General features: G+C 39.7%; 1 protein-coding gene across 1 annotated transcript in view; it reads right to left on the bottom strand.

Annotated features, from left to right (window-relative positions):
• The window catches only part of LOC146705648 (matrix metalloproteinase-17-like), a 96,248-nt gene that overhangs the window by 21,780 nt on the left and 53,713 nt on the right, over nucleotides 1-20,755 (bottom strand). Inside the window, exons 4-5 of the mRNA XM_085463396.1 lie at nucleotides 13,500-13,786; nucleotides 949-1,125 (exon numbers count right to left, since the gene is read on the bottom strand). Of these exons, the coding sequence (XP_085319522.1) occupies nucleotides 949-1,125; nucleotides 13,500-13,786 (464 nt within the window). The remainder of the gene's footprint in view (nucleotides 1-948; nucleotides 1,126-13,499; nucleotides 13,787-20,755) is intronic.

Raw genomic sequence — 20,755 nt, 5'->3', positions numbered from 1 at the left:
AGGAAAAATAAATTAAGCAGTTCTGATTTAGGTCATATATTGTTTCAGGCCTTGAGTCACCCCTCATTTCTTTATGTTATGCCAGGAAATGGGAAATAGGTGCAGTGACCTACTGAAATGTGCAAATATGCACCAACAACAGGTGCAGATGCAGGTCCTGTGTCAGGTCTTTGCTGCCTTTTTCCTTATTTTCAGGACATGACAGTGCAATTCATTTGCTATAGATAGTTTTTTAGGCCTGCTACTTCTACTTTTTTATATGTGCAATGCGTTGTTAAGGACACGCTGCACACTGTGCTGACACATGTCAAGTTCTCAGCTAATTCTAATCACCTTGTTGGTGCAAAAATGCCATTTTATGCCTGTTGAAATGTTGTCTCTTGTGTGTAACCGGGTCACAAATTACATATTGTTATAATTACACAAAATGTGTTCTAAACTCCAGGATCCCCAAGCCTGTAGTTATCTTCATTGTCAGTGAGAGCCCCTCCTCATCCTTTTCTTCTTCTTTGGTGCAACCCTATAAATTTGCAGTACCCCTTTTTGGTCTCTCCCCTTTTCTACAATTCCCCTGCGGGAGAGGTTGGTATCATTTATTGTCCAACACTAATTATATTTCTATCCACCCTGCCACCCTGATGTTTCTAATTGTGTGTTTTAGTTCATTATTGGCATCATTATGCCTGTCTTTACTTGCTGTTATGATCCTTTTCATAGTTACACAGCCAGTTTGCTTCAATGTTTATGGATTTGTGCTTTTCAGTAACACCTGAGGCAGATTCAATAAATGGAAATTTGTTAGGAATCAAAGTAATTTACTTTTCTGGCTCATCTCCCTGACACACACACACACACACACACACACACACACACACACACACACACACACACACACACACACACACACACACACACACACACACACACACACAGGCGCCTTTTACATACCATAAAGCTGCCAAACTCTGACTTTGTCTTCATAGGGTAGATCATATTTTAGAGGGTCTCCAACAGGGCCCTGGTAGTACGGTCTCATGATGGACTCCATTGCAGAGGTGTGGACCAGACCGATGGCATGACCAAACTCATGGACTGCGACTGCAAACAGATCCATGCCGTGAGAGTCTGAAAGAGACAGAAAGGAGATTACACAAAAAATGAAAGTAAGCGCACTGTTAAAAGCCTCATTTAGTGAAACATAAAGAAGAAAAAGCAAACCTCTTTAGAAATGCACTCTAAAGGTCAAAGGTCACTATACACAACACAAGTAATGCTCTGTAAAATTGCTACTATTATGACTATAGTCCCTGTATTTCGTGCATGGTTATAGCCATTATTTAAATAATATACAAACCACATTTTTCTATATGTAAGAACTCGCTTTATCGTGCTCAAACTATTAGTTAATTTTTGTAACAGTTGACTAAAATAATAATAGACCACTCCCATTTGTTTTTCAAGTACATTTGTGGAAGGATTTACTGCTGCTTTGCATTTGATTTTATGACGAGATAATCAATTAATGTGTAATGTCACAGCTTGCAGATTGCTATAAAGAAGTTGTTCTAGGTCTTCAGCTGCAGACACTGATCATGTGTAAATGGATAATCTGCTTCTTCCTCCATGGCCAACAGACTGTTTTGATTGGTCACACATGTTCAATTAGCATTAGCATTCAGTGACAGAGAAGGTGGCATGAAAGACTTTTTGGTAAATTGCTTTGGAGAGATCCACAGCGATGGTCGCCAATGTGACCTTTCTGCTATGGGTCTGCACCCTTAATTGACCCTTTTCTTTTTTTTTTGTCCAACTTGTGGTGCAAATTGAGAGGCATGACAGACAGCTCAGGAAGCTCTGAGTGTTGCAGGTGTGTGGTATAGTGAGATAACTATGGTAATACTGCCTGAGTCCCTGGGCCGCCAATCAAAATCTTAGTGCGGAAAGACACCTAAAGAGGCTGCAGGCTATTAAAGCACCTTCCCTCCATCTTCAGCTAAAACATAAAAAGAAAAATCCTCCCAAACCCCTTGTCTGACTCTGTGAAGCAAGACAGAACCTGGGGCTTAGAGATTTAGATTTCCAAAAATATGAAGAGGTACCGTGTCAAACCAAGCTAGCTCAGAGTTCCTTGGTGGCTATGTGCGCAAGTCTGCATTCAGTAAACCATAGGTCGGCCACGGCCTGGGACACGCACTCGTGCTTACAGTATTCACCTGGGGTGGTCAGGAGGCAAATGCCAACTCTAATCTACAGAAGCACATGTTGCAGGTGAACAATAGGAAGGAAAGAAAGGGAGAGAGAGTGAGGGAGAAAGGGAGAACAGGGACTCAGAGCACAGTATGTACCATGTCATTGCATTTAAGGTCCACGTGAAGCAGACATAATAGACATAATGACTGAGGACAAAGTCAGGGAGGCAAGGATTGTGTGAATGCACCAAATTATTTTAGAAAAGCAGAGACTGAGACACATAGAGAGAGAGAGAGAGAGAGAGAGAGAGAGAGAGAGAGAGAGAGTATTCAGTATGGCTCTTCAGACTGTTACATTCTTAGGGATTCAATCTTTGTTCTTCCAGATTCACCACTGACCCATTAAGCAGCTTTTTTATCAGTCCAAATGCTTTCATGGCATGGAGCTGAGAATAGAAATTAATAGCTTCATTTGGTAGACCTTTCAACCCTCTCCTGACTGTCAGTTCTCCAGTCCACAAAGATGAGGATCACAGGACTCTGTTGCTTTGATCTTGGTCAAGAAGATCCATAAAAAACATCACAGCTCCTTAGTGGATGCCCTAAAGTCAGCCTATGTCAATAGCATGAATATCTATAATCAGTACTTCCTGCTGTCTTTGCAACTAGTCACAAATCCCTCACTCAAGATTTAGTAATTAAGCTAATTTTACTCTTTTAATGACCAAAAATAGCTTGTAATAACTCAATCATTGTCACTCATAGCATAAATACAACTATTTGTAACTGGACTATATGAATGCACATAGGAGACGTGTTTGCCACAAAACAGTATGCAGTTTTAGGGTTAGCATAAAATACTCAGTGCTATTCTAGCTGGGTTTACTTTGATACGATCCTCTTCCCATCTTTTGCTAATTTAAACACGGTGAAGCTTATGCATAAGTTTAGTAATGAAAACGTGTAATCACTCACTTGCCTGCTTTCCTGGTTGTTCGACTGCTAGTCTGTTCTTTACACCACTTCCACTTTCCCACACTGTCAAAGTCAATACCGACATCATTACTCTAGCCCAATCATCCTCTTGCCCGCCTTCAGCGAGCCAATCAGCCTCCAACAAGTGTGCTTTAAATCTCAGTGCTCTTCTGTCACTATGAAAAGAATAATCTTAGAGATTCATTAATTTCTGTATCACAATAAATGTTATCTTTAAATACAGTTGACAATGTTTCCCCTTAACTTATCCATTTTATTAAGTGTCAGGTCAGTCTTTAGAGTTCAAACTGATTAGTTACATCTGGAAGTTGGGTAAATACCCTGAAACAACTTATTTTTGGAAAAGAACTAACTCATGTGTTAGCTACCTGTAACTAGTTGTTAACATCAACACAACTATCTAATCAGCACACACACAACAGCTCGATGCATGTCGACATGCAGACACAGTCGAGATGACTTGCTGAAGTTCAAAGTGAACAAGGTGATTTAGGGAAGAAAGGCAATTTAAGTGACTTTGACTGTGGCATGGTTATTGGTGCCAGACAGGCTGGTCTGAATAGTTCAGAAAGTGCTGATCTACTGGGATTTTTCCACAGAGCCATTGTAAGGTTCACAAAAAAGAGAAAATATCCAGTGCATTGCAGCTCTCCAGATGAAAATGCCTCGTTGATGCCAGAGGTGACAGGACAATGGCCAGGTTGCTTTGAGCTGAAAGGCAACTCAAATAACAACTCATTACAACCAAAGAAGGACAAAGAGCATCTCTGAATGCATGACATGCTGAACCTTGCAGCAGATGGGCTACAGCAGAGGAAGACCACTGGGTGCCACTCCTGTTAGCTAAGAACTGGAAACTGAGGTTACATTTCTCACAGGCTTTAAAAAATTTTTAAAAACTGTTGTAATTATTGCTGTCACATTCAGATGGTAGGATCAGAATTTGGTGTAGACAAAGTAAAAGCGTGGCACACTTTGGGCCAATAGAAGCAGTTGAGCGTTATTAAATGCTACAGCCTGCCTGAGTACTGTTGCTGACCATGTTCATCCCTTTATGACCACAGTGTATCCATTTCCTTGTGGGTGATAAAGCACCATGTCACAAAGCTGTTTTGTTGAAAATGAAAATGACTTTGCTGGAGCAAAATGCCCTCCACAGCTACCAGATCTCAATCCAATAGAGCATGTTAGAGATGTGAAGGAGAGATTTGCATGATGGATGTGCAGCTGACAAATCTGCAGCAACTTTGTGATGATATCATGTCAATATACACCAAAATCTCTGAGAAATGTTTCAATCTTGTTGAATCTGTGCCATGAAGAAAAGGGGCCCAAGCTGCTTCTACAAAGTGTACCTAACAAAGTAGCATATCTGTATATGCCCCTCCCCCCCTCAACGCTTCCGTCATTTCCATGTTTTGCCTCGTGTTCTGTCAGTATGTTTTATTTCCCATCATTAAATTTCTAATATTGTGCTCCTAGGAAGTACAATCCTCTCTGAGGTTACTGACTTAATCACTAAAAAGGTTTTGCGAGGATGCACTTCATGCTCAGGACTTCCACACTGTCTGTAATGGTATTGGCTCACAGCCAAAATTCAGTCCACCCAGGCAAAATGCTACGCTTTCCCTTGTTTGGGCCACACCAGAAGAAAAAAACATCTCTCTAGCAGAGGTCAGAACGTTCTTCCAAATATCTGCTGCTCCTCAAGCTGACATCCATCACTGTAATCACACAGTGACATCACATTTAGCACAGAACACTGTAATCCCTTAATGACCTCCAATACGATCGGTGAGCCCCGAAAGCCCCGTCTAACCCTAACTTTATCGTTTGTTTATTGTCTGTGGAATTTGATCCTGTTTGTATTTCCCGGCACTGAATTGTTCCGCAGCATTGTTTGGTGGGTTTTTTCCATTTTCTTTTCAGTATTTTACTTCAGTAACATGTTATTGTTAACATACATCAGTCTGGAAATGTGGTTTGAAAACCAGGGCACAGATAAGGCACGCTGTAATGTAAAGAGCAGGTTTAAAGAAAAAAAACCCTTTAAATTGCAGTTTCAAATAATGCTCTATGAATGTAATAGCACAATGTAGCCGAGAGAGACTAGAGTTTGATATTTTCAATGATTCTTTCATGTTTTCTGTTCTCTTGGAGCTTGTAAAGTATACACTTCCCCTCCTCTCTGCTGCCAACACAACAATAGGAGGACGGGTAAAATAAACTGTAACGATCATTGGAAAAGACACAACAAAAATAGGGTAACATGCCCAATATGCCAACCATTCCTCATACAGAAACATAAACAGTACACAGAATGTGTGCATGTATTCCCAACACACAAACACACACACACAGAAAAAAAAATTGAATGTCATGAAAAATTCACCTGCCTAATGATGCTTTTGTTTTAGTCAGGGTAATCAGTTTGTAGAAGCAGATTGCTGGCTGAGTGATAATTAATACAAGCAATCTGCTGTCTGTCAAAGCAAAAACAGCACTTCCAGACCTCCGCTTATTTGATCTCACCGAGATTCCACCTCTCATGACTCCTAATGGATGCCAGAACCATCCATCTACACAGCAGGGGTGAACTGGCCTGTTAAATGTGGTGCTTAATTTCCACTATTCAGCAGCATCATACACATTAGGAATTGGCCTTAGCAGACCCAGATTTAGGGTCCCGCTGAGAACAATGCACCGGGAGATGGGGGAAAGGAATTAGCAAAGGCAATTACTCAGATACGGATTTGTCTGATAATGTTCATTTTTCTGAAGACAATTACATAGCTCCACAATCTGCTGAAGCGCCAACACTCATTTTTTACCTTGTGGGCTGACCTAACACGCTTAGATCTTCCCAAGGGATTATCACGCCTCTGAAAAAGTTGCTAAGAGCAACAATTTATGATTCTGATAGCTTTGCCTGTTGTCTTACAAGCAGACGGATATGTAGTTCAGCAGTGATACCGGCATCAGCTAAGCAATGCCTTGGAGACAAGCTAGGCAAGCTGATGACGCTAGAGCGGGATGCAAGATAGCAGCAAGGGGGAGACTGGCAGAGTGTGACGTGAAGAAATTAAGAGCTTTTTAATTAACTTTTTTCCCTGAGCCTCACAACACCAGCCTGGCAGCTTCAATGTGTTAGAGAAGGCAATTTTAACAGCTAAACAAAACATTAAAATCTGGACGTGAGCTGAACTGTGCACCCAGCACCACAGAAGAAAAGAGAATTCATCGACTCTGACTTTCTTTGGGGAGCTGATTAGAGACATTCAGGAAGAGTTTCCTCTTTAGATGCTTAAAAAAAGTAGTTTGTTGCTTTACAGATGAAAAATCTTAATGCACTAGATGCAAAGTTTGCTCTTGAGGAAATTCATATATATATATATATATATATATATATATATATATATATATATATATATATATATATTTTTTTTTTTATATATATTTTTTTATTTATTTTTTTAATTTTTTTTACTGTTAACACCATTATGCTTTTTAACCAAATGGATAGTTTTTTGGAGGCAGGTTATGAGTGAATTTGAGTCATAAAGGTGAGGCCCCACTGCTGACCTCTCCTCCTGTTAACCAAACCTACATCTACGCAGCTGCTGATGCCTCTGCCATCATTCCACACACACATTCAAACACACGCTCAAGCCACACTACCAGCATCGTCTGCTTGCCTTGCCATTGCAACAGCCTGGTGGGAGGTCTAATTGGAGCAGTTTGAGCTGCTGTCCTGCAACATATGGTTCGCAGCCCTGACAGCAGAAAACAAAGGAGGGACATCCACAGAGGTCCTGGCCCCATCACAGACTCACCAGCTGGGTTAGACAGCCTCACACACCAATCAAATCACCATCTAAATCCTCCAGGCTGAGGTCAAAATGCATCCCGAGGGTGCTGAATCTTTTTGTTCTTCTTCTTTCTTGTGGACGACAGTTATGAGAATGAAAATATGTTAACCCAGCATTATGGGTGAAATAAAAAAACACTCCAGTATCTAAGTTCAGATTTATGATGTATACGATTCAGTTCGTGCTTTTATGAAAGTCTTGCCAATGAATACAGCTTAATAAATTTCATATGGAAGCACAGTTATAACCCTCGTTCTCCAAACAACTTTTACTCAGACTTCCAAAACATCACAATTTTAGCCTTTAGCATCAGTCGCAAGTGATCTGGGAAGAGTCATTATTCCCTAGCAACTGGTATTTGCCAGGGCGATGCCAACTGCTTTCTAGGCCTGTGTGGCCAGGGCCTTATTTCTTAATTCACAACTACCGCAGTTAGTATGGGTTTGTGGACCACACAATGTAATGTACTGTAATGTAATTCAGTGCAATTTTTTAAACAGTTTAAAATTTCCATTGTGAATGCTCAAAAAAAAAAAAAAGAGCACTTTTGGACGAATGAGTATCTGAAGTTAGATACAATTTATTCACCATTATATAACAAGTCATCTGACAGGGGAAGGTACACACTGCTAATGTGATCCTAAATGCGTGGACCAATTTTTGTGCTTAAATCAACAACTGCTTTCAGCTCCCTAATGGGTTCAGGGGTGCACATTTCATTATTTTTGACACTTATTATTCAGTCTAGAAGTTCACTCTCAGTATAAATGATGTCTAAACACACACTGAATTTTTGGACTCTCAACAATCTGCCATGACATTTGGAGCTTCAGTACAGTTTCTTATTTGGTTTAATAATATACCAAACATAAGAGTATGTTTGCATTGTGTATCTTTGATGTTTAATGGAAAACCTGAACACAATGTAAATGAGCAAGAGGTTATTTATGGAACAATTACAAACAATACTATCTAAATTAGTCAAGCACTTTTTATTAGTGCTATTGATTATAAGTACAAAGTGATTATTTTTGTGCTTGCAGACTGCTTGTTCCCAGGCAACAGCCCATAGGAGCTACCCGCATAGTGAAGCATCTTCACATAAAGTATTGGTTTGTCATGTGCATATAGTATAACTAACATTTTCTGTACAGTGCATTTCACAAGATAATGTATACATAACCCCGAGAAGCACACTGATCGCATCATTATCTCTATGCGGCAAAATCGCTCCTATTGTGAGGGCAGGTGCTTCATAAATTCTGTTTGCTTACACTATTTTGCTTCCAGCCTTGGAAGAGGTTTTCATGTCAAAGTTTGTCATGAATTCATCTTTCATCCAGCAGATACTCTATTTGGGAATGCTGAGGGTAAGGTGATAAAAAGTTAGAATAGGTAGAGGCTGCCAAGTTGTGTGATTCTGTTTCTCCTGGAAGGGAAAAGGCTTCACTTGGAATTAGAGGAGGAATAATAGCATCCTCACACATCAAAAAACTTTTGGCACTCTATCTATTGGCCTCAGGGACGTTTTAGCAGATGGTGGTATACACAGCATGGCAGTAACAATTACTCTTCCCCTGCTGAGGAACTATTTGCAATTTTATTAGAAACAAAAGACTAAATACAGACATCAAATACCCACAAGGAGCAGATATAATTAGACAAATCAAAGTTAATTTGATTCCTAACATTTCGCTGGAACAAGTGAGGGAACACGAGTCTTCAATAACACAATTTGATGGGAGATAGATCTGTGACGAACTAAACTTTTTACCACCTGGAAACCGCATTTCATTTAAGGTGACTGACAAGACTGGTGGATAATTCTTTATGTCATCACAAACACTTATAGAATTGCAGAGACTACACGCCAAAACAAAGCTGACAATTCAACATGCACTACCACTTTACACAGTAAGTGCGAGTTTGCAGGTGTGAAATAAGGTCATATTTGATTTTCTCATTAACTTCTTTTTTTCTCAATCTTTACACAGCTACTTCCGTGTAACACTGTGCCTTCACCAGAAAGTATGCACTGGTTGCTCCCATTTATACTTTTTATTAAGTGAACTACATTCAGCATTGTCCCTGAAGGCATCCTGTATATACATAGACACAGCACTAAAGCTGGTGCAGTACAAATGCATTGCTGTCACTACATCGCCTGTGTAGACATTGTATAATAGTTTCTATGTCAAAACAGCCTGTTCTCATTCCTGCGATGTCAAATAATGCTGCTTTGTCAAAGCTGCTTGCGTGTTTCAGTTACGCACAACTTGTCCTTCAGCAGCCGTGCATGAGTCAATGGATTATGGCATTAGTAAAATAGATCTGTCAATCCCAGCTCGTCATTTTTCAACTTGAAGGGTTTCTGTTTTGAAAAAGCATGTTTTAACCCAAACAATAATCTTCCCCTTACATTCAATAAGTAGTGGTTTAAGTGTAGTAAACAAGTAAATGAAAAGAAATTAATCTGCAAGTGGAAAAAAGCAAAACTATGTGCAAAACGCAAAGCTCTAGATGGGATGGATCTGGTTGAGAAAACTGTGCCACACCTTCAGCTACCTGACTTTAGCGGTCTCTAAAACGCTACACTGAAAAACAGACTTGTGTAATGAAGACACACGGGTGGCATTTGACAAAAAACCAGCATGTGATGCCCGAGGTAGCGAAAGTATTGGTCAAGAAGTTGAGAGCTTGTTTAAACCTAGACAATTACTAGATTTAGGGAATTTTTCCTCATCCCAAGACAATAGACACCAGTTGTGGTGAGTGACCATTGGAGAGTGCAACCAATTTCACCCAGTGACGACTGGCAAAGAGGGTAGTGCATCAAACTGCCAAATGGCCATTGGTAAATAACCACAGCAGCCCATAATTTTCATGGAAGATGCTGACTTGTCTGCAAACATTTGCCAACTGCTCACCAAGAGGAACCAACAATCAGTATTTTGAGTTTTGTGAGTTGATTTGTGTTTAAGTTCTGTTTAATCCTTTGTCATATTGTTTCCCAGTGCTTCTGAGTTTACTTTTGCTTTTGTTCCTCATTAGATTATATAATATTTAGCTGTCATCTTTTGAGATCCCTGTTTCACCAGTCAAATCCCTGTGTCTGTCTAGTCCCTCTGTGTTCTCTCTCCATGGCCTTTATTTAGTTCTGTCGAGTTTGCATGTCTTATTCCATGTCTCAGTGTTTGCTACTTCCTGCTTTATTTTGATAATCTTTTATTTTGGGTGTGTTATGTTCAGGCTTGCTTCCCTTATTTCATTAATTCAATTCAATTTAATTATATAGTCTCACATTAACATTTGCCTCAAGCCCCTTTATATTGTAAAGTAGAGAGTCTACAATGATAGGCATTAGTTAGATTCAGGCTACGTCCACACAAACACAGGTATTTTTGAAAGGCAACTTTTTCTGTGTGTTGGGTATGGAAGAGGATTAGGGCCACTGGGAAAAAAAGGGCATGTCTTTTTTTTCTTCTTTTCCAGAATTCTGAGAAAAAACTTACTTTAATCTTAGATTCTGAGATTAAAGTCAGAATTCTGATTTTTTTTCTCATAATTCTGATTTTAATCTCAGAATTCTGATTTTTTTTCTCATAATTCTGATTTTAATCTCAGAATTCAGATTTTTTTTCTCATAATTCTGATTTTAATCTCAGAATTCTGATTTTTTTCTCATAATTCTGATTTTAATCTCAGAATTCTGATTTTTTTTCTCATAATTCTGACTTTAATCTCAGAATTCTGAGAAAAAAGAATTCTGAGAAAAAAGTCAGAATTCTGACTTTTTTTCCTCAGAATTGTGGAAAAGATATTGATATTGAAGAATGATTCCACCTCACTGTCTGTCCACACGTAGGACTCATTTCTGTTTCTATGCGCCATCTTTGTTTACTCTTTCCCTCCCAGGCTTCTAGACTTCTGATTGGCGAACATTTCTACACGGTCAAGTCATTTTGGAGGATTGTGTGAAGCAATTGTGCCAAATATTTATCACGTTTTCTACCCCCCCCTTCTCATCAGTTTTTACTGTCCATTCATCTTTCATAAAGAAGGGACAGATGCAGGCATAGAGTAAAGGAGAGAGGAAGGTCATTTTAAGTTCAGTCATGCAGATGAAAGGACGAATAAAGAAAGCAAGTCAGAGAAAAGGAGAGTTAATGATTTATGCTGTCATTCGTGTGACCGTGCTGGGACAGTCCCTGCCTGATGATGCATTCAGTGGACTTGATTGCTCCATCCGCTTATTTCATCCAGATGAGAGGTCCTTTAATGCTTTCCCACTTGCCAACCTGATCTACTTTCTGTTTTTTTTTCCTTTTTCTTTTTTTTTCAAGCTAAGGACGTTGGACGTAAAATGAGGATGATGCTAAGTGACTGGCATGTTTAGGGAACTTGACCTTGTGACGACTATTTTGAAAAAAATAGTACACACAAATATTTAATTTGTGAGGGGACACACACACACACACACACACACACACACACACACACAGCATAGAGTCTGAGGTTTACACATATTCATAACACAACAAAGACACATATGGTTCAGCAAAAGTGCAACAAGAAGAAAGGTGAATGAATGAACATATGAGTGAATAATGAAAAAGTGAATTTGAGACAAAACACTGGGCGAGATTTTCCAGAGCTGTCTAAGAATGACGGATATCTCTAATATGAGCTCATTTATTTTTGATTGGCAAAGCTGATTGAATTCCATTCGGAGCCACTGTCAACATGTCCTCATTTCAAACTCCCACATCTCCCTTGGCGGGTAATCAAGCACTTTGAAAACTGTTTGATGAAAGAAATTTGGCCAGATCATTCAAGAGGACACTGCATAAACAAATCTATTAAACCACACAATTCAGAGCAAGAAACACACTGGATGAACATGTTTCACTGGCTAAATGTGTGGTGGTGACAGTATTAACACATCGGAAAACAGCTAATAATCAATGTGACTCAGGTTAATAATCCATTTTGATAATGACTTAAATAGGGAGTGAACTGAAACAGGACAAACAAACAAATAAATAATGATGAAACACGATATACAGCCAGTAAATAATAGAGTGCCATTTTCTTTTCCTTTGAACTGAGGTGAATGCAGAAGTGTCAGAGTTCAAACAGCCAGTAATAAGCAAATTAGTTTGATGTTGATTTCTAGAAGGTTTACAATAACCAGCAAATTGCTAATCAGTTTGGCAATTATAAACAAGTGGCAACATCCAGAGCCCTGTACTACAATTTGATTTCAGTATACACAGGATGTCTTCTGCTATTTGGCTTCACTTACCCTAACATTGGCAATTAGGATAAGTGGTCACACAAAGCTGGTTATCAACTTGCTAAGTCAGTTGCTAAGTTTATTGGCAGGAGAGCAACTGTATAATATAGCGTTAAAAGGGTGCACTTTAAGCACCATGTTTGCTAAAACGGCTACTATGTTAATAAAGTTTAGCCTGTTTGAAGGAGAGTTTTAGTTGGTGCTCTTTCAGATGTAGCCTCAGTAGTGTTTAATGGTGTGAGAGCAATGATTAAATATAGACTTCAAATGTTGGGTTAATCTACAGCAACTTGAATATAGGTATCTTGCTTTATGATCATATATTAATGCATATAGGACAACAAAATATCTGTAAAATTGTTTTCTGCCTACAGAATAAATAAATATTGGAGTAAGGTTGTGTGTAAGAATCTATATTTAATAATGATGGTTATCAGGGGAACAAAGAGACATTAAAAACTCTACTGTGCAGAGAGATCCGTGTGGTCTTCCAGGAATTGTGACCTTGTTTTCCAGATAATTGATTGGTCAGTAGGTTCATAGTAAGAAGTGATCCACCTACGTAGTAGAGATTACATAGCGCTATCCCTCAAACTACTCAGATAACATGAAATCAAGGAAATAGAAAGTGGCAAGAATACCTCATACTGCCACTTACCCAGTGCTTTGTGTTAACCCCTTACAGAAGAAATAAAAACATTTAGGCCTGGTACAAAAACTGTTTTTTGACATCAAAGTAATTCCACAGTTTGGAACCTGCAAACACTGGTCACCTATGTTTGGCAGTCAAGATCTTGTAATAACCAGCAGAGATCGAATAACCAATGAAAGTAGACACCCAGGCACTGAAGGGGCCCTTGACGTACAGTACTTTGGCAATTTAAAGTAATGAGCAAGAGTACGATTTTAAAAATCAATAAAGTATTTAACAGGCAGGCAATGCAAACTGAATAGATAGATTTTTAAAAAAAATGATCTATAAGTAATGAATTGTTTGCCTGAAAAGCCCCTTTTTAAATTCAAACATTAAACTAATTTTGAACATTAAAAAAGGAAATTAAAGTGTCTTATTTTGTGTTGCTGGCACCAAATAGTTTATAAATATAGCAGATGCCGCAATTTAAAATAGCATACTGCAACTTCACTTACCTGGAGATCTGAAGGTCCAGGCTTCGTCATCATCAAAGTGCGTATCTCCAGCCGTAAACCTCTCTCCAGGGAAAAATGCATGTGCCACTGTGCCCCCCGGCCCATCAAAGGGGTATCCATCATTGTGGTCAGCCTTGGTGAAGTCGATCTGAATGTCTGCATTACTTCCAGCCACCTCGTGAAAGTTAAGTGGTGCAATGTCGCTCCAGACCTTCAAGGCGTAGTACATGAGGGCTCGAACAGTGTCCCTGCCCAATAAGGCAGAATCCTTAGGGAAAGTCCGCACTCTGAGAGAGAGAGAGAGAGAGAGAGAGAGAGAAAGTGGAGAAAAGAAGTATATCAAATATAATGAAGGAGAGGGAGAAGAACTGTGTGAAAAAGGAGTTGAGGTGACTAATGAAGAAAATGGATGGGATGCTGACAAAAAAAGTTGATAATGGACAGGGTAACTGTGAGAAGGAAAAGACTAGACCTAGCCACAGCTATGTATATACTGATACAAGGGTGGATCCTCATTGGTACAAGTCATGCCTGTGAGCTAAAAGGTCAACCTTTTATTACTCTTGGGTGTTCATGACATATAGATGGGAGAGCCCTAATTAGGTAATCTCACACACATTTCTAGCTTTACACACAGTAACCTGCCCACCAGCTGTTCAAACCTTCAGTTTATGAGGGGCTACCAATCAAAACAAAGCTGCCTTTAAGGGAAAAGTGAGGTTGTTTCACTGGCTCCACTGAAATGCTGCATTGAGCTGTGACTCATAAAAAGCTACTCTAATGGAGTTCAGCATAAAAATACAAAACTAGAAACTAGCATAATAGGCCCCTTTTGAATTAAAACTAACAATCTTGTTTGAGATGGTATCCTCAGAAGTAAAATGAATAAAGGACTGGTGAGTAGGTGATTAAGCACACGAGGAAAATTCGAAAAAGGAAAAAGAAGCACAAGATGTAGGGAGCTCTGGACTGCCTAAGAGCATGAAGATCGACTAAATAATGTCTGCCACCTGCACAAAAAAAATCCTGATTCTGTGATTTCACTGGAGTGCGTGTGTGTGTGTTTTAAACTTAAAAAATAAATAAATATATATATCATGGTTAGATGCTGCTGCCACTTATTACGTCCCAATATCTGGAGAATACAATGTGCATTCGCGACATTGGCATCAGCTGTTGGGAACACCTTACAAGCCTTACCCTGTTCTTACATTTCTCTATTCTTCATTTACCAATCAGTATAACATCTCTGAAGTCATTCCTTTCTGATAGCTACAGTAGAAACAGCACAGAAATGAACAGAAAACCACTCAAATGTCAAACTAAGTTTGCCCACCTCCTCTCCACCCATTTCCCCTTTCCTCTTCATTCTCTCATTGTCTCTACGATCTCTTTTCTTTTCTTTCCATCCATCAGCCTTCGCCCCCTCCTTCATCTCTGCTTCTACATGATGCACTTACCCTCTTTGTCCCTACAAGCGCACTTTGTCTAAATACAAGAAGCCATTTTGCCATTGCAGGCTGCTCTAGGAAATTTAATCAGCGTGTGACACTGACAGAGTATAAGAAGAGTGAATGCCACCTTATCCTCCCATTACAACTAGCTTCAGGCTAGTATCATGGATAAGTAAAGGAATAACATGCCAATACATTATTTATTTATTTATTTTTATTTGTGTGTGTGTTACTGCTGCATGTATTTTCTCTTACATCATTGTGGAGAAATTATGGCACATTCCTGTTACCATCCTCGACGCCCACAGCTTATGCACAGCTCTCTTAAGGTCCCGCCACAACATTTCAATCAGCACGGTGGTGCAGTGGTTAGTACAGCAAGAAGGTCCTGAGTTCAATTCCACTATCAGGCCAGGGTCTTTCTGTGTAGAGTTTGCGTGGCTTCTCTTTGAGTACCCCGACTTCCTCCCACAATCCAAAGACATGCAATTAGTGGGGTTAGGTTAATCGGCGATTCTAAATTGCCTATAGTTATGAATGTGAGTGCGAATGGTTGTCTATCTCTATGTGTTAACCCTGCAACAGACTTGTTGACCTGTCCAGGCTGTACCCTGCCTCTTGCCCTAAGACAGCTGGGATAGGCTCTAGCCCCCCCCGCGACCCTGAATTGGATAAGTGGACTTTCTGTTGTAGATTTGCTGCTGTCCCTGGAACCCAGTTGAAGCTAAATTTTAGCTGTCAGGCAGATTGCCTTACATTTAACTCTTTAATACTTTGCACGACCATGAGCTACTCTGTATACAAAGTCAAGAGGTCCTGTGGCTGTAAAACTCCAAATCATCATCCCTTCAGAGTCCATGTGCTTTTTTGTGTGTGTTTGTTTTTGTTGTTTTTTTTTTTCAGAGAAGAGGTTTTCTGTTGGCAAAAATTCGAAACAGGCCATAGAACAGCTCATGATCCAAAGCATACCACATCGTCTATAAAATACAGTGGAGGCAGACAATGGCTTGGGCATAAACATGTTATTGATTTCATTGACAGCGTTTATTGATGATGTGACACAGGACAGAAGCAGTAGTCAGTCACCTGATCTTAACTCAATTGAGCATGCATTTCACTTGAAGACTAAACTTTGGACACGAAGGCCCACAAACAACAGCAACTGAAAGCCGCTGAAGTAAAGGCCTGGCAGAGCATTAAAAAGGAGGAAACCCAGCATCTGGTGATGTCCATGAGTTCAAGACTTCAGGCTGTCATTGTCAGCAAAGGGTTTTCTGTCATGGTCCCTGTGCCTGCCCAGCCAGCCCAGTGTGGCCACAAATGTTTTTGGTCTGTTTTTTCCATCCCCTCTCTTGCTCGCCTCGGTTCCTCTCTCCTGTCTCTCTGTCCTGGCGGAGCTCAGATTGAGCTCCCGCCTGTGGCCCACACACCTGCAGCTGATCACCTGTGATTCCACATTTGTTTGCCATCTCTTCTTAAGGCAGGGGCACTGAGCTGTACGTCGCTGGAATATTGAGGCACTCTAGTTAGTATTGCCCGGTTCTGCAGAATGCAGTCGTTTCTTGTGCTTGCTTTGGAGTAACCCTCGTCTCTGTGAATAGGTTTCCCGGGTCTATCTCGTACCGTGACCCCTGGACCCCTGAGCGTGAGAGGAACTGCCTGGTGTGTAGGGATGGGTACCGGTATCATGATGGCACCGGTTCTGACATAAACGGTAGTAACCAGACCGAAAAGCAGTGCACATTTTGGTGCTTTATTTCGGTGCTTTTTTTTCCTGAGCTGTGATACACTTTAGATTCTTGCCAATCATTTTAGATTTCCGAGGATAGTAGGCGGGGCCAGGTACGTACGTTCTTGTAGAGCAGAGCTACAGATTAAAAATGCCCAAGGCAAAGCGGTCAAAAGTCTGGCTGTACTTCACAGCAAAATATGCAAACTCAGCAGCCTGCAACAAGTGCTTAAAGCCGCTCTTCTCTGCGTGAGTAGCTTAATATTGTTCGTGTGTAATTCACGTTGAGTAGGCTAACCACGTTATTACATTAATGCATGTAAGGTGAACTAGCAAACATCATCATAGCTACATGCGGCTGTCTTCTTGTTTGATGGCAGATACTCCCTTCACCCTGGCCAAAAAGGCTAAAATGACCAAAGAAAAAGTGGAAAACAGCTAAACATGAGAGGTTTTTGGACAAAGTTTGTGTTAATTTATTTATTTATTTTTTTCCCATTGTTTAAGCACTGCTTCCAGCCAAGAGTGATACCATATCTGCCCTATAGCTGCAGAAAAGGCTAACATTGTTATCTTTTTACAAAAAACAGCTAAACATGAGAGGTTTTTGGACCAATTGTCTGTTCTCCATTCTTTAAGCACCGGTTTGAGCACCGTTTAAGCACCGGCACCGTTTCAAAAGTACCGGTTTGGCACCGGTATTGGATAAAACCTAAACGATACCCATCCCTACTGGTGTGGAGTTGGTGTTGACAAGGAGCGGAGCGAATGTGAAGCCTTTGTGTTTCCCAGACCCTGTGGACTTTGAACCACAGTGTTTATAGGGCACCCGGTGTGGAGAAATAAAGAACTGTTTAAATCGCATCTCTCAGTCTGTGTATTAAAAAAGAACATTTTATTTTCAGTTATTTAATTTGTCGAATTACTTTTGAGCCCCTGAAATTTAAGGGATTGTTTAAAAAGGAAAAAAATGCCTTAGTTCCTCACATTTTTATGCAATCTTTTTGTTCAAACCACTGAATTAAAGCTAAAAGTCTGCACTTCAACTGCATCTGAGTTGTTTCATTTAAAATTGGGGGAAAAAAAAGTAAAATTAGAAAAAATATTTAAACACCTAACTGTATTATTTTAGATAGACCTCTTGAATAGTTTTATATAATAAAGTCCCAGTTTTCCATGCTGGGAATTTCCTTGAGGCAGGAATGACATGTTAAAGAAGACGATTTGAAAATGCAGATAGGCACACATCGTCGTGTGAGACAAGCTCTGGGTAACACAACTTTTACACGTACCTGCGCCAAAGCAAAAATGACCATCTGTCAGACCACCTGCATTGCATTCATTTGTGCTGCAATTTACATGAAAGAGGAAACAGAACCCATAAAAAGGCAAATGTGGGTAAATATAAACCATGCCGGGGAAGTTGAAGGTGAACACCTTTAGAGTGAGCTGAACTTCAGCGGAGCTGTGGCTTTTCATTAAATCCTGGATAAACTGGCTTACAAATTCATTCTCCTTTACTCAAGGGACACCACACTGTTTTTCTGTTTGGATGATGTTTTAATCCACTTATAAAAAAAATCTCCACCACAGATTTAAGAAAATAGGCTCAACTGGTCCTATGAGGCATGAAATTAAAATTGCTTCTACATCACATACTATAGATTTGATCAACACGAAATGTCCACATAGGCAAGAGATAGGCAGGTGACAGGGTGCACAGCGAGGGAACCTACTTTACTGGCATTATGAGGGGAAAAAAAAGATTTTAATTAAAATCAAAGCATTAGTCAGTTTGTTTAAGCTATATACTTATACTCTAGTTTTTCTTTTAATTTATTTCTGACAAAGTGGTTGCTCAAGAAAATGTCCGTCCAGACCAGCCTTGCTGTTAGTGCCAGTTATCTGGACTGCTGCAAGACACATAAAGGCTTAAATCTACAGGATTACAACTGTTCTTTTCCAGAATCTCAGTGTGTTACTTGCCCCTCTTGGCCTCGTCTGCCCTTTATGCTGCAAAAATCTAGCTCCACAACAAAATCCTTGGTATGTATGAACAGCTTAGACAAGCTGATCCAGTTATCGGCCTGCCAAACTCACAATGTGACAATCACTGTAAACATTTAGGTCACAAATAAATTTAGAGATGGAGCTTCTGTCACTACAAACAATTCCAAGAAAGAAAAAAAACCCCCTCTATTGTCATTCCCATCTCTTCTTTTGTTGAATTTGTCACCTTAAAAGCCAAATCTCCTGTCAAGCAAACCTTCTGTTTGACATTTGTTTCAGTTCATACTTGAATTCTTTATGATTAAGGACTTGCTGATCGATGATGACTCATTCCTCCGACTGAATCGTTTCCCCTTTGTTTTGCTATTCAAGAACGGATGAAGAACAGTGGTTCATTATGATCATTTTTAAAAGTTCATTCATTTTTCTTGTTTTTCTTTTCTCTACATTCTGGGAGCTCCTGGGGCAGTTTGTTCTGGCAAGTCCTTCGTAGCCACACTTTTCTAGTGATAATGGGCTTCTGGCATATGGCATTTTCTCACATTTAGTGATTTCAACAGCTTTGTCTACTGTCCATTTCAAGTATATCTCAGTCTCATTCAGCCTTGCTTTTAAATTCTGTAATTGCTACACCAAATAAAAGGCCTGCGGTGCTCTGAGCCCTGTGAATTAGAAAGACACATACTGTTTGTCCTCTTGTCTGAGCACTGAGGCTGCTGTGTGAATTCCTGCCAAACCTGACAGCTTATCACAGAAGTTTGAATGTTAATACATACCCTCTACAAATAAAGTTGTAATTCAGCTGAGCAATGCTGACTAGCAGCGTGTTTGCCAATGTGCAATGGGAGTCGGACAAAGACACTGCTCTTGTCTCCAAAAGTAAAACGTGTGCTTGTGGACTAAACTTTGTTAAGCATTAAACAACTTAAAAATACAATTCTACATTTTGTTTTTAGTAATTTCACAAAGTGACAAACTATTTTATTTCAGAAGTACACACTGTCCAATCTTCAAACAAAAGATACGATAGTGAACAGGATGAAGGGAGGGAGTGGATAGATGATCATCATCATAAGAAAAAACAGACACAAACTATAAGGGAGAGTGAGCAAAAGGGAGCATAACAAGCAAAAACACAGCAACTCTCCTATTACAGAAATATTTCTGACAACTCCCTGTGGCTTCATCTTCCACAGTTCTAACTTTAGTCAGAGTCAAGCAGCCTATTCTCTATGAGAATGACGAGTTCCTTATGTTTCAGTGTTTCTCGGGGCTACTACACTCAGAGGGATCAGTGATCACATAGACACATTTCCATCTCTGACAGAGATGTCTCCTTTCCTCATCCACCAAAAAATGTTCCTCACTACAAAAGCTTTTTAAAAGCTGCTTCTGTTGCAGGCTTGCAAGGCAGCACGGAGGTGCACGAGAGAGGGAGCGTGCATGAAAGAGAGCGAAAGGGAGGAAGCAGATTAGATACTATCCTCTTAATGCCGGCGATACATGGGTGTGAACTGAGGAGTAGAAAATTAGAGGTTTGAGGATGTTTCTTTTCTTTAGCTGGCAGTTACACCAACTTAGCACAAAATAATGAAGTCGTCACTGATAAATGGAAATATTTAAGAAAAAAATGGTTCATGTTAATGTCTTTGTAATCTTGCAAAAATGACATTTACATTAACTGAGAACTGATGGTGAAATGCGAGTTCTGCACAGAGCAGACGCAAGCTCCACAACTGGCCCCACACCCTGCAAAATTAAACCCATTTTTAAATTATTTCCCTTTGAGGAACTGGCTAGTTCCTCAAAGCATTCAGAGAATAATGATGATAATCAATGAACCAAATTTAAATAAGGTAATCTTCCCTGGCATGTTCATACTACAGATGTCATGCTGCCAGACATTTAGTAGCTGGTCACAGTACACAGTAGACTTACATGGTTCTTCATATCCAATTCAATACCAAAACAAAATGATCATCCCATGTACTCAAACATAAACTCCTTTATTAAAAACTCATTGACATGATGGCAAGACAATTACTATAGTTGTTAACATTATA

The sequence above is a fragment of the Copadichromis virginalis genome, linkage group LG7, assembly GCF_057382275.1.
Source record: "Copadichromis virginalis isolate Kocher_CV1m ecotype Utaka linkage group LG7, C_Virginalis_male_GT1.1, whole genome shotgun sequence".
Lineage (NCBI taxonomy): Eukaryota > Metazoa > Chordata > Actinopteri > Cichliformes > Cichlidae > Copadichromis > Copadichromis virginalis.
Note: the sequence above shows the minus strand (reverse complement) of the source record. Positions and strands in the feature narration are given on the sequence as shown.